This window comes from Antennarius striatus, chromosome 1 (genome assembly GCF_040054535.1).
Source record: "Antennarius striatus isolate MH-2024 chromosome 1, ASM4005453v1, whole genome shotgun sequence".
NCBI classification, from domain to species: Eukaryota; Metazoa; Chordata; class Actinopteri; order Lophiiformes; family Antennariidae; genus Antennarius; species Antennarius striatus.
In genome coordinates, this window is record NC_090776.1 from 27592202 (window position 1) to 27607789 (window position 15588).

General features: G+C 39.4%; 1 protein-coding gene across 1 annotated transcript in view; it reads right to left on the reverse strand.

The window, feature by feature from the left end:
• Window positions 1–10846, reverse strand: part of celf6 (CUGBP Elav-like family member 6) — a 131028-nt gene extending 120182 nt beyond the window's left edge. Inside the window, exons 1-2 of the mRNA XM_068315157.1 lie at window positions 10642–10846; window positions 3341–3423 (exon numbers count right to left, since the gene is read on the reverse strand). Coding sequence (XP_068171258.1) covers window positions 3341–3423; window positions 10642–10822 — 264 coding nt within the window. The 5' untranslated portion in view covers window positions 10823–10846. The remainder of the gene's footprint in view (window positions 1–3340; window positions 3424–10641) is intronic.
• Window positions 10847–15588: the final 4742 nt, after the last annotated feature.

The window sequence follows — 15588 nt, forward strand, 5'->3', positions numbered from 1 at the left end:
TGGAGTGCAGAATTAATTTGAAGGTTATGAATAGTTACAAATTTTGTTGAAGGATGATTTGGGGAAATCAGATGAAATGTAAAGTGATGCACTGTTTGTGTACTAGTATTTACCAAAAATCTTTGTGTAAAAGTCCCAGAAAATATTCAGATCCTTGTCATAAACATTCACAGACATGACCTAACCTGTAAACGTACATTTGCCACACCGCCCCACGAAGTGCATGTGAACACATCTTAACAAACTCACGAGGCTGAATCTCTGATTACATTGACTGTACAAACCGGAGCAGCAGGATCAGATGCACAGGACATCAAGAGCTCATTATGCTCTTTACATGCAATTAATCAAACAATGTAAACAAAGCTTTTCTCAGCCACAACAGGCAGAGCTCAATTCCCCGGTGGCAATTCCAATGCAGAGCACACAGTGCAAGTCGTAGCGGATAAAAGAATGTGAATGATGGAAAATTTTAATATTCACAGCCAATATGGAGATGATGTAAGAATCTCAGCTTCCTGCTGAGACCACACAGATATATTTCCCTGTCATCTGTTTCTCACTGCTTAAGCCTATAGTCACCTCCTCTGTGAAACGCATAGCGTGTTAATGTGGAAATGTTGGCGCCGTGCAAGAAAAGTAAGACAAAGCGGCTTTGTAAGAATATCAGTAGTAGATGAAGGACAAAGAACTACAAATATCTTTCTGAGATGCTGTGGCTACATATGGGTATGAAATGATAGAAAGTCTCCAGGAAAAAACTAAATGTTTCACTTGAAAGGTTTCTTGTTTGAAAACAGGGTAAAGTCATAATGGCTTCATCAGAGGTGCCACTGAAAATCAAAATTCCTTCTGCTGCACTGCTAATAATGCATGAAGTGGTAGACGATCATCTGGACATTCCAAATTACCTCCTTTTTAATAAAATAATATAAAAAAGAAAGGTCATGATACCTAAGATACTGTCAGCCGTTGCTTTCTTGTGTCGCCTCCGTCTCTCTAATAACTAGACTTCAGCAGAATCTAAAACTGCACACAGACAACAAGTCTGGGAATATGGGACAAGAAGGCTCTTACCACATCTGCACTCGTCCCACTAGAAAACTACTTTCCTTCTGACAGATGTCAGATGGTTATGAGACAGACCATGCTCAGTGTTCTGGCTTGTTTCTTCTGCAGACCAAAGCTGAGCAGTCGGCTAGCCAACAGTTCCAAAAAGACTTTGTTTCCCCATCCTCTTATTTTTTGTTTTTTTTTTCAGCTGGTATATTTTCAGGTATCTGCTGCAAATTCACATTCTATTTTTAGACTCTTCGGGGAGAAAAAAACAAATTGGGAGTCAAGTTGACAAAATCCTGGATTCACTGCAAACCAGGACAATGCATTGACTTTGAGACCTGTGTGTGTATACCTTAAGGACTTCATACTGGTCATGTCGGTTGACGGTGGAGTTTGATGGACCCTCCTTGGTGAACCCCTGGAGCCATCACGACTCTAAGCCTAACCCTAACCTTATCAAACGTAAAGTTGAAGTTGCTGTTGTAATACGATTTTTTTTGTTGTTGTTGTTGTTGTTGTTGTTTGGCCCATTTTATTCATTATTCTGCACAATAAAGTCTTTCAACAGTCTTTGGAGACACTACTGGCGGGTCAACATTGTATGACAGAACATCTCAAACCATCAGGCCTTGACAATAACAATGAGGTTTGTCCAGAAGTGTCACCTCTCTTTGTCTTTGTCTGTGTCTGGCACCCTCACACTTAACTTCCTCTAATCCTTCCCTCCTCTCTCTCTCTCTCTCTCTCTCTCTGCCTCTGTCTCGTACACACACACACACACACAAACACACACACAGGGAGAGGGAGGGAGAGGAAGAGAAAACAGAACATTTTTATTGGCTCTCTGTATGCAAGCTGTGCTCAGCTTGAGATTGCAGGACTGACCCCTCGCTGTGAGCTGTACAGGGGGAAAATGTTTAGCCAAACCCAACAGAACATGCTATTAACCTCTTTCCTTATAGGAGACAAACAAGAATACCCCTCCAAGTAGGAAATAAAGACAGGAACAGCTATCCAGGACCATCATGACAATCATCTCATTATGAAGCTGCGGGAGGCAGTAACAAGCCGGGGAGCCCAGCCTGGTGCTCTCTCTCACTGCAGCGCACCAATGTACGTAACATTCAGCCAAGTGCCAATGAAAGGCAGTGAAGTGCAAACAACTGATTAACCTAACAGTGATGAACAATATAACCCCACCCAACAATCAACCACCTCACCTCTGCCCCACCACCACCCCCAATCAAACCAATCTTTACTTTCCTCCTGCTTCCTGTCTCTTCCCTCTTATCTCCTTCATACCCCTCTCCCTCCCCAAGAGATTCAGACGGATTTCCTGAGGCTCTGATTAAAGTCTCTACCTGAGAGGGTGTCTTGGTGTGAAAGGAAAAGTGAAAAAGGTGTGGGGGGGAAAAGGGGGTGGGTAGCGACGAGCTCAGACACCGGAGCAGCATCTCCTTCTTTGGGTCCTGCGGGCGTAATTCAATCACACCTCAATAATTCCCCCCTGATGTGAGAGTGGAATCCTCCTCACGTACATCTAGTTCAGATAGACACCACGAGCTCACGCTCATCCCACATTGAAGGTCTCCTCCTGGGTGGGCTTAAGAGCATACTACTGGATACATTTTGGCATTTGAAGAGGACATTATTGTAATTGAAAAAGTTACCGGTGCACCAAAGGCTAGACAATTGAGGGTGGGTGGCTAGGTGGAGGGGGTGGTGGGCCAAAAAAAAAAAAAAAAAAAAAACCAGGGGAGAGAACTAAACAAAAACACCAGATGGTGATGTACACGGTAAAAATGATTGTTTATACTTACTGTTTGATTATATGTGATAATGAGTGTGGGATTCCTCAAGGCAATTACTGTCTGTGGCAGCCATATTGAGAGAGGACAGGGGAAGGACGGCGCAGGCTGTTATGAAGGAACGCTTATCAAATATTTCCACCGGGGTGATTAGTGTAATAAGACACTGCAAGGTGAGATAGGCCACTTGTGCTCTTTTAGTATGACTGTGTGTGTGTGTGTGTGTGTTTCTGTGTGTGAATGAGTGATCATGAGTAAGAACAAGAGGCTGAGAGGCGGTCTGAGAAAGCGTGAGTGACTCGTTCCATCTGTTTCCATCTCTCCGCGCATCTGACGATGTGTCTTAATGTGTACTGTGTCCTCACGTGCCTCAGACTGTGTGATATAACTCCTATGTTAATGTAGATACCCGGCGCAGATCGGCTGGCCCAGGGGCTTTCGCCTGTGACAGAGGGCAGTTCGGGGGCACTTACCCCTGGCAGAGTCTTCTGTTCGTGGAGGGCGCTCTGGGCTTTCAGTGCTGACTCTCTGGCACAGTATGTTAGAAAGGCACATCCTACAGCATCAGGGAGACAGGCGAGAGTTTATTATTCCATCAACGGTTTCACAACTACACAACACTATCCGCAATTAAAGAAATGTAAAAAAAAATAAAATTAAAAAAAAATAGTTTGATGAGAGAAAAATTCATCGTATGTTCATTTTTTTAACGACATAAATAGTTTTAACAAGTTTATAGAAGACCAAAAAACAATACAGGGAATATAAGGTTCTTGTGGATATATGTTATTTTAAAAATCCAGAGCTATCCTTTGTTTCTAACTATCAAATTCAATAAAAAGATTTAGATTTCATAAAAAGAAAAAACACCAGCTTTGTTCATCATTTTTTTGTGAGTCCATATAATACACGCAGATTTTGCTTCTGAATTGGTAGCTCTACATTGAAAGCATGTTCTGAATGCACAACATTAAGCCAGACTAACACTTAACCATCATTATCACTTGTTGAGATCAAGAATTTCTCAACTCAAATTCCTAAAAGCCTCGTTCCAACAAAACAAGCAAACAACAATGTAAAACTTACTGAAGTTTTCAAAGCTACTCCCACGAATATTTATCATATATAAATAGACGTATATATCTTAATGACAATTGAGATGCGGCTTAATGAAAGTGATAGAAAATAAAAATCTAGTTGAGAATTCCCATTTTACACTTTCTTTCAAAATATAAGGAACCATTTAATTAAATACTGAATGTATGCACATTTTATGTCAATGAGAATAAAAGGTTTGCCACATTTTGTCATATTTAGTTAACTTCGCATAATTCCAAATAGGAAGCACGTAATTTCTTTTCATTCTGTAAAAAAAAAAAAAATCATATTGCTTTCTGGTAAATTAACATTTAATAGTTATTAAAGAGGAGAAGAAAAAACACAATACTCATGTTTGTTTAGCTACAAATAATCGAAATCCTTCTGATGAGCTCACTTCTCTGCAGAGCTTTCATGAGTTGGAAAAATTAGAAAAACATCAATAAAATGAATGTATAACAGAACTGCGACAGATTTTGGAAAGGTGAATGTTTGCTCTGTAACGCACTTGGCAGAGATGACAGTGGGTGACCCCATTCAGAGGAGCTTTTGCACTGTGCAGCATAATTTCCCATTACTACATGTCACACGCTGCCATGGGTTCCCACAGGAGAAAGCAGACACACACACACAGACACACACACACACACACAAACTCATTCCCGCAGATGATACTCGGCATGCAGCACATAGCACCTATCACCCCCAGAAAACTCAGCAACACACCCTGGCACCCAGCCAAGTAACCTCCCTTTCGTGACAACCTTCACCCACCTCCACAACTAGGCAGTTACTCAAGAGGAAAAATCATTTCAACAAAAGTGGTGAAACAGCATGTATCACCAGCAAATCAGTAAAGTTTGGGAGGCAAGGGAAACTCTCTTCATCCTTTGTGTGTGTGTGGGTGGGTGGGTGTGTGCGTGCATGCGTGCGTGTGTGTGTGTGTGTTTGTACATGTCCATGTAGGATTCTACAAACAAATCATCAACCAAGGATATAATCAGCATTTAAAAAAACAAAACAAAACCCTATGATTACATATTAACATATTGGTAATAATTATAATATAAATAATAATATAAATGTGGAGAGTAATTGTGCATGATTACTTTTATATTTGAAACATCTGGACAATTTTATTACAAATACTTTCTACTTTTTGATTTAGAAATTTTTCATGTAGAGCATTTTACTAAGTTGTTGGTAACTGTGGGGGTTTTTTTTTCTTTTTTGTTTTTAGGTCCTTTCCTTCTGGACACCAACAATGTGATCGTCTCCCCCCCGTGCAGGCTGGTAGTTTGTTCCCTCAGAAGTCCCGCTGGCCAATCATCACTCAAAACAATCGATAAATAAATGTTTCAGGAGTTTTCTCTTGGTTGGTAGCGGTGTCTCTGCGGGTATTTTTCTTTTTCAAGTAAATACTTGGTGTGTTTGTTGGTTCCAACATGTGAGGGCTTGAATAGGTTCATTAGGTCATTTGCTTGTCTCTTTTTCAAGGGAAAGTACAAAGGAATTACTACAATTTGGTTTTGTTAGATTTACTTTGGACTTGGTTGGTATAATAATACTTCCTTGTCCTCCCCCTCTTTTGAGAACTTCCAGGTATTTTGGTAAATCAGAAATTAAATTATTATTACGTGAAATTACATTCACTTTGAATCTGTCAAATTATTTGGTTATGTCACTATCCATTTCAATAAACTTTAAAGTAAGTGTCGTAACCTTGAATTGTTATAAAGTATTTTTACACTAGAAAAAAAATAGATAAAATTATTTGAATCCCCCAGTTTTTCCAGGAGTATGGTTAAAACACGTAATCTTCCGCTACTGAAAATGTGTCTAGTTTGAGGAAAAACATCGTTTGAGAACTTTTCCATGTGGGCTTTTTGTTCAGCACATCCTTTAATATTCAGGTCAGCTGTGTGACAGCCTTGGCTTCCTCATGCTGGAGGAAAATCAGCGGGACTTTAGCAAAGCTTCATATCCAACAGTGCCAACTCAGGGGACATCTTAAACCCGGAGGAGTCAGTGATTGAGAAAGCCAGTTGTGGAACAGATGAGGATTCTGCATGGAAAACATCAAAAGAGGCGTAGTGAGGGGGGGTAACATGGATATAGCAGCTGGTGGCAGGTTAGGGCTGTCATAGTGAAATTCTAAATTCACCCACTGGCATGGGATTACATAATTTAGGAAACTGATGCAAGACTTTTGTGTTGTGTTGTTAATCTTCAACTGCAATTTAAAGATTATTTGTAGCACAAAAGATTAACACCATTCGGTCCGTTGCTGCAGATTGCTGAGTGTTTTAAGATGTACAAAGTTCATTTATAACAATAATCTCACAAATTTAAAAAATTGTACTTTGTGAATTATAATTTGAATGAAGTAAATATTAACCAAAGACTGGAGTAAATGTGTTGCATGAAATGGAAGAAAACGAGTAGGATAACATGGACAAAACAATGGTAGGGACACGTGGCTTCCTTTTGATGAGCAGGTTAAGTGAGGTGAAAATAATACTTTCGTAATCAAAGACAATTTACCACACTGTAATTTCAAAGAGACAAAAGATCAACGAATTATATTTAAAGCAAATGAGACACTCTTTCAAAAAGAGAGCAGGATGTTTGCTACGCTCATTGCTGGTAATTACTTAAAGAACTTCCCCCTCTAATGCTTCTTTCAGTGTGTATAAAATGGAAATTAGTATGTTCTCACAGTCACATGCAATCCTAGCGTTATGAGTAAATTGTGCTTATTTTGAGGCATCACATACCTGTAATTGAAATAACTCCTGCAACAAATTTGTATAAAATTTCAATTCATTAGCACCAAATTCATGAATCATGAGTAATTTTCTCACCTTCAGTCTCGTCATGCATTTGATGGATGAATACTCATTAAAGTGGAAAAAGAAAAATGCAAATGAATGTCCAAAAGAAAAAAAAAGAAAAATAACGTGACAAGTACACGCTCCTGAATACAACCCCTCATGAGAAGTGAAGCAAAAACGCCAAAAAATATACCGAGTAAGGATCGTATGCGTTCACACCTTTATGTCTGGTTTTGTTTTTTTGTTTTTTCAGTCATTCTGTCCATGTGCATTCAGGATAGAGCCTTTCAGAGCATTTTAGCTGTCTGGTTCACACTTACAATCCAAGCAGTAATTTAAAAAAAACCAACAACAACAAAATAATGTTTTACAGAAAAACTAAAGACAGTTTTAAAGATTTATCACTAAATTCTATGAGTCATTTACACTTAAATATTAGCACCCTGCTGGTGTTTACTTTTGACACTTCGATCCCCAAGAGGGTTTTACGTCAATTTGGCCAACTATTTATAGTCAATTACACTGCATGGAACAACTGAGGGAAGGAGAATGGATGGTGATATTTAACAACTCTTTGTATCTCTTCCTCCTTGCTGTGTGCTGCAGCTCAGAGTCCCTCCTCTCAGCATCAGAGACAGATTGACAGATAATGCTACTCAGGCTAAAGATTTGCCCCCCGCTAACATTCAGCATGTCTGAACAATGCATGCATTCTGGCACTGACACTAAGTATTATTATAATGTAGTACTAAGCAAAATGATGGATGTTAAACAGCACGACCTGGCTGCACCAAACACATGATGAACATTAAGCCCGGCAATTGTGTCAAGTCATCCCACGCGCTGTGAAGCTCTCCCTGAAGACACAGAAACTATCAAAATGATGTTCAACAACTACAAGGCAGAAGATGATCGTCTGTTAAAACACGCAGATGAAAAATCGACCTTTAAAGTTACATCAGTTTAAAACCAGGAAAACACAGAATATACAAACACCTACATTTTTGGGAAAAGGCATCCCAATCACCAAAAGTAAGATTTCTCACCATGCAACACATCTGCCAACAAACATGACATATTTGATCTTGCCTTTAATTCATAATTATCCTGCGATTTTGTCTGACAGGACTCAGGCTGTGAAAAAAAAGACGATGATGGAAAAATCAACAGCTCAGTATTGGTTATCAACTGCCACGAGCATTTAAAAAAAAAGAAAAAAAGAAAATCAACTTTTTTCTCAAATGCAATCCGAGTTCAAACGGGGAAATCAAAGTAGTAATCAAACTCAATTTATGGCACTTCACATACGCTTGGTGAACTTTTTATTTTAGGGATCACAGAGCTGAGCTGATTGCATCCTCCTCGACTCTTCTGTTGCTCTGCTGTGGAAAAAAAAATGTTTGTGTTGTTGTTAATGACAAATAGTGTGGATTCATTCAGGCAGTAAATTTCCCTTTGCATTGAAATTATGGTCCCGGAATGAGATATATGTGAAGACATTTTAAAAGTCATCTGAGGGATAATCACTGGGTGACTGCAATGTGACCTCAACTGTAAACTGACCTTAGGTAAAATCTCTGTCGAGGTTAAATGTCTACTGCTCACCTTAAAGCCAATGGAGTAAAAACTATTAAACTAATTTTATTTCAACCTCATGCTAAAACACCTGTTCAGTAAAGTTTTCTTCCATCCAGTGTTAATTTAGGACAAATATAAGGTATTACTGTAATTGATGAAGACAGTAACCAAAACAAGATGAGATTGTGTGTCAAGCTGAGGTCGGATGCACATAGTTTAGTCTTATTTAAAGACTGTATTTGCATAAAAATGATTCATTTGTCTCATTTTAATATCCTTGATATCGTAATGCTAAATAAACTTTCTGAACTTTGTAACCCTGAACAACAAGTTGAGCTCTGTAAAAAAAAAAAAAAAAAAAAAAAAACAGCGTCAGGCCTTTGAGATCTGCTTGCTTGTCAAATAAATTTTCAATTTAAGTTAAAAAAACACAGAAGTCTGGTTTTACAGAATATTGTTGTGTTGATTGCAAGGCATTGCTGACAACAGGACACAGTTTGAATAATTTTATTCTTGTATTCTGAAGGACTGTTACAGTCAAATAATTGATTTTACCTTCGATTCCCTGACAAAAGCTGTTCTCTGTTGCATAATGAGCTTCCAGTCAGTGCTTTAACCTAATCTACTTGAGTGACACAGCTGATAATATGTTGTATCTACTTCTGTTTTGTTAACAAACCCTAATCTCATTTTCTTATTTTTCTACTAGCTTGCTTCACTCCACAGGTATTGTATTTTGACGCAGCAGGAGGCAAAAAATGTGGTTAAGGTGGATGACCAATAAGAAAAACTCATCCATGTAATGCATTGGTGAAATCTCTTTAAAAGTGCATTCTAGTCCTCCCAAAGTGACTTTGAATGTCATGCGGGATGAAGTGGGCATAATGCATAAATCAGAGTGGCCTTGGTGGGGGATGATTCGAACGGACATACAGTCTGGCTTTGGAAGGATAATCCTTTCCGATGCAAACATATCCTCTAGCATGTTGACATTCAGGAACGGTCTAGGAGAGGCGTCACAACAAAATCATCAGAAATATTGTTTTAATCGATCATTGTTCTCCAACGGGAGCACTGGACAGAGAGGGAGCGGGTTGTGCAGCATCGACTGAAGCCTGGAGGAACAGGTGGTGCATGGAGACCTTCAGGGCTGCTCACAGTCACTCTCCTCCACTTGCCCTGTTTATTATGATCTTTTTTTTTTTTTAAATCTAAATTGAATTATCAAATCATTTGCCTTTGGCTGACAGGCCATCGTAATATCAAAATATGGTGGTTAATATATAAACATGGAATGATTATTGGATGTTTGGTTAAGTTGAGTCCAGACCTGGACTTTTTTTTTTTTTTTAAACTAGAAGAAGCTTTAACCCCAGCAGTATTGTGGCTTTTTTTTAAGTATTATTAAAGGTGTTGCATACCTTACTTCCCGTATCCTGACAAATTAGTACGTGAATACTAATCTGACTCGCTTTGGACAATAGAGGGATGAGGGGAGGAGAGGATGGGGGGGGGCGGGGGTGCACGCTGGATTTCAGCCTGTACTATTATCCTGTCTGGTACTTCCTGACTGCAACCCGCCCACGGAGCAGCGCCACAATCCAGCTGCCATGTAAATAGTATTTTCAAGAACTGCCTTGACGTCCACAAAGTAGGCTGGATATTAGCCCACTGAAAGGTCAAACAAGCATGCCAGCATCACCTTAATCACTGATGCTGACTGTCCTTTATTGTATAATACCCTAGAAACATTTTTTTTTTCCTAACAATGTGCAGCAAGTGGAGAATACAAGAATACAAGCAGGGGTTGTTTTTTTTTTCGTTTTTTTTTTCCAGTTGTGGAGAATGATTTCTGCAGCTGTAGAAATAGCACCGAGCTCATGCCTGTCCCGCCCCCCCCTCAGACGGGATGGTAGTCAATGTAAACACACAAAGGCGCGTTAAGCTGTAGTATTCACGTGGATTGACTGGCCGCGGTAACAATTAACCCTCCACTGGCAGCCGATCGCTTCCACGTGTTTGGGCTCTCACGCCTCATATACTGTGTTTGTGCGGTGCGTGTGTGTGCGTGGGCTGTCCCAGACATCTGCAAAAATTAACACACTTTTCATATTCTTTTGCCACCCCCCACCCCCAAATAAAAAAAATTAAAAATTAAAAAAAAAAACTGGGACACTTCTTGACCACCCCCGCCGCCCCCCCCCACCTCCGCTCGCCCCTCCTCATAATTCCCCCCACAAAGTGAAGAGACCAAAATAACCAACCTTTATGCATTCCCGTGAACCTGTCTTTCAATACAGTGAGTTCGTATATCTTTCCGAATTCCTCAAACAGGGGTTTCAGGTCTTTTTCCTCCAGGTTTCTGGGAATCTGCCCGATGAAAAGCTTGATGGCGTCGTGGTCCTTCATTGGAATGGTGTTCTGGCCGATGGTAAGCCCGTTCATCCTGCCGGCGCTGTTCGTGGTGCTGAATCCATTCTCTTGCTGCACTCCGTTTGCAGTGACTGTAGCCATCTTTCCTCAATGGGCCGGCGAGCTGCGCTCTCTCTCTCTCTCTCTCTCTCTCTCTCTCTCTCTCTCTCTCTCTCTCTCTCTCTCTCTCTCTCTCTCTCTCTCTCTCTCTCTCTCTCTCTCTCTCTCTCTCTCTCTCTCTCTCTCTCTCTCTCTCTCTCTCTCTCTCTCTCTCTCTCTCTCTCTCTCTCTCTCTACACACACACACACACACACACACATACACTCCCCCCGTTTTATCTTCCTCTATCCTTTTCCCTCTCCTCTCTTTTTTCCTTCACAGATTAAATCTCATTGTTTGGAATCATTCTTTTTATTTATTTATTTATTTATTTATTTATTTATTTATTTATTTATTTATTTATTTATTTATTTATTTGTTGCTCTATGTATTTTTTTAAAGTCCCCTCTTCATACAACCCTGTTTTGCCCCTCTGTTTATAAGAACACTAATATACGTCACCAACAAACTCCGCCCACCCGTCTAATTTGAATAATAAGCGCGTCCCGGCCCAATGGAAGAGGAGAAGTTGTGGGAATCCCACAGGGCAGAGATAAATGCAAACATTTGTGTGGAGTAGACAGCTTGGGACAGTTAAACGTTGCAAAGACAGCAATAATGCTACTTTCTGATGCTACTTTGTCAAAGTTGTTTAATTTAGTTTTAGAAACACACACAGTTGGGTTTGGTTTGGAGTGAACGGACGCTCCTCAAGTCGGAACCCGTGCAATTTGATCTTAGTAAGACTCATTGATATTCTGCAGAACTGTAGTTTTACACACTGGCAATGTTGAAATTAATATTTTAAACTGTTGCCAAAGAATTTATTTTTTACTCCAACGCCGATATAAAATTTTTATGAATTTTCCTTTGAACTGTGCGGGGATAAATTTATGTGGACCATGATACCGAAGAGTCTTGTCATTGTAATATTCGTGGAGCTGCTGCTGTCAGGTAAATGGTTGTGCTTATCCAACATACATCAGTTATGTAAAACCCCACTTGGGTATTTAGAAAGAAATCCAGCAGAGCTTTGAGTCCCAAGAACTAATCATAAAAGACAATGTTCAAGATGGATGTGGACATGTTCTCTATACACGTGGTTCTAAAGCCTGGTCCTCAGGTTTTTCATTCAATCTAACATGTAACAATTTTACAGCATTATGTTATAACAGAGCTGTGATTACTGAGATCACAGAGAAGTACAGCTCTTTAGTACCAATTTCTCCTGGTGTAGTTAAACACACGTACTACTAGGGGGGACTACAGTAGAGTTGGACATGGTAGTGCGCGGTTGTTCATAAATATGAGTGTTTGTAAGTTGGATGTTTGTATTTTGAGGAATACTGTACCTGCATATAAAAAGAAAACAAATTATATACAGTATGACCACAAAGGGAGAACTGGAAATGTCAAAGAAATTGAAGGATCTGATGTTTTTTTTCGAATGCACACTTCAGCATCAGAATCAATTCCCAACGTGGAGTTAAAATATGGATTCTGTTTTTCTTTAGCCAGAATATAACCTTAATAGGATGTCCAACCCTGTACAGTAAACATTAATATCAGTAAACTATATAATCTATACATCTCCATTTGAGAAAGTAAATATATACATCTCAGTCACATTCAACCTTTATCTATTTACTCTCTCAGAAATTCCAAACTGCTCTATCTTTTTCTTCACACGTGGAACGATGCATTCAAATTCGTTCTCCTCAGAGTAGTTTTTTCTTTTTTTTTATTCATGCAATTGAGCATGTGCACTGCCAGTGTTGTATCACTCACAGCATGTACCCTGTGCAAAGAAAGGTCTAATTAGTGCAGATGGGAATATAACATCAATACAGAGTCAATCCTGCTCACCCTGATATGAGTAATTAAGCTTGATATGATGACATTTGCGCGTTATCATATCATGTATCAGTAATCAATTGTACTGTATTTTGCAAATTTAACATGAGAAGGTAATGAGGGCTGCATGGTAGCAAACAGAATTATACTGAAGAAGAGCTGCCAATTTTACATATGTTTCAGCACACCATGGAGTCTGTCTGTCTGTCCTGTCTATTCATCTATCTATCTAACAGTCTATCCCTCCATATTGAGGTGTATAGTTTTCTTTCTCTCGGCACCAATGTGTAAATTTGACATTTGAATGACTTTTTTTTTTGTGTGCGCTACTTAGCATCTATATTATGACAGTAAAATTCTTACCTACTGTATTATAAACAGACAACAGGATGGTCACCTTTTCAAAAATATCAAAGACGGTAAGATATGCACATAAATTTGATGAAGGATCCCTCATTAGGAAGTGTCACATTGTACCAAATTGACTTTTTAAGTCGCTAGGTGGGAGGAAACTTTGATAGATTACGTCCTGTTAGGTTTGCAGGTATCTCTTCTCTCTCTTTCTCTCTTTGTCTCTGTCTCCCACCCCCCCCTGCATGTGCATGTACGCTTGTGTGTGTGTGTGCATAACGCTTGTGTGTGTGTGGGCGTGTGCATGTGTGTGTGTGTGTGGGGGGGGTGTCTGTGTGCATGTTTGGCGGGAGTGTTTGTGTGTTGGCGTGTTTATACCCTTGATGTCTGTCAGAGTGAATGATCTTTGGGGATAGTAGTATTCTGGAGCATCTAGCGCTAACATCTGGTGCAGCGCTGGCTTTGTTATGAATATTTATTTATTTTCTATTTAATCATGTCTTTGTAGACCATCTCTGAAAAATCCTGCAGAGTTGTTTGCTCTGAATGGAGATCAAAAACCCAATGGGTCTCCCTTGTCAATATCATCAGGGCCATTCTTCCCCACAAAGATATTGCTAATTTAGCAACAGCACTACTTATTGATGTTGTGATTTTTTTGCTTCCTGTTTTCTGTTATTTCTTGGTGGGATGGTTTACCTACACAGCTGTGAAGACTTGGAAAATGTCAGGCAGGAGGAAATGCATGGTTGACTTGAGGGAAGCCACAAAATATCCAGCTGTGTCCACAGAGTGAGTAAGAACTTGCATTAAAAGCAACACAAAGAGAAAACTCTCGAGGGACTAGAAACACATTTGTCTCCAATCATTTTGCTGTAATCTGTGAATATAAGTTGTGTTTGCACATTAACAAAGAGCAAAGAGCTCTCCTCTCGCTAGGCCAACTACCACTAGAATCAGGGGTGGTGGTGAGGTGGAGGGGGTGAAAATGCTAATGATATGAGAAAAATAATTCCCACATTAATGCAAAAAAATATTTTTCTTAGAGTATTTCACGGAACATCTGCTGTTTTCATCGTAAAAAATTAATCTCACCGCCGTCAAGGTGACTTGTCAGAATGTCAAAGACGACTCTTGAAACAGCGACTAAAAATATAATCCGTTGAAAGAGCAAACTCATAGTCACAAGTCATGCATTGTGCATAACAGATTTATGTCATGGACATTTCCTTTACGCTGTGTGTTCATTATCTCATTAAACTGGGTATGTGGAACGGGCCAGGTGGAACATAGTCATGCATGAACATTTTTTTCACTGTCTATTTTGTAGAGTGAGTCCAAAAGGAGAGCAACCATTGATATTCATGGAGCAGCAAGTATGAGGTGTGACAGTATTTTTTGTGAATCTGTGAGTGTATATGGTAATACCAGAGCAGCCTCAAACCTCAGCTGCAGTCTCTGCCTCAAGGAGAAGCACACAGGCTCTGCAAGATAAAGAACACTCACTCAGAAGGCACAATTTTCTCTTAAAACACAATTTCTTGCCAGTTCATTTACTTCTATGCTGTAGGGAAAATTCAAGAGTGATTGTTGGGTCTTGGCTGAACAATATTTTTTTGATAAATTAGTTTTTTTTGTGTGTTTTTTTTTCTCATTTTATTTGGAAAGGTAGATTACTCATCTATTTTCCCTTTATGGGTGATTTTTTGTGTGTTGCTGTTGATGTGCCGTCGAATGATAAGCAGGCATTTTGCTGCATATTTAGGCTTGCTAGTCATGCAAGTCGGAGAATAAATGAGACAAAACAAATAAGAGGTCAGAGGGATCACAATGAGTCACTCGCCTTTTGGAAACTAATGAATCCCATGATACCCTCCTTCAAAGGGTGTTACCTCCATCACTATTCCATTGGATGTGTTTTGCTTTTTGTTGTGTGCTAAGTATATATCAAACATACCATGTGTATTCTATGACTGCAGCATTGTCATTATTTGAAATCCGCTCATTGTTATTCTTCACCCTGTACATTATAAAAAAATGTTTTTTTTCAAGCAAAGGGCTCAAGGATATTTCTTTCAACATTGATTTCTATGATATGAATTAAACTGCATATAATGTTCCTAGCACAATGGCTCTAACAGTAGAATATGGACTTCTTAGAATATATTTATACTCAAAATGACACAAAAAATGCCACTGGTTCATACCATGCTTTGTTAAGCTGACCTAACTATTATATCCTGCTAATGTTAAAAAGTTTAATCGCACTGAAACACACACACACACACACACACACACACACACACACACACACACACACACACACCTATCCTTGTCTGTATTACATCGTCATGCCACAAGAGCCGCCGGCCAATTGTGGGAACCGGCCTTTCCAGTGCACCTACAGCTCTGAAAAAAATCAGGAAACATCCTGAATGCTTCCTCAACAGAAATCTCACTTCAAATTATCAATTAGAGAAAGTAAAATTTCCAG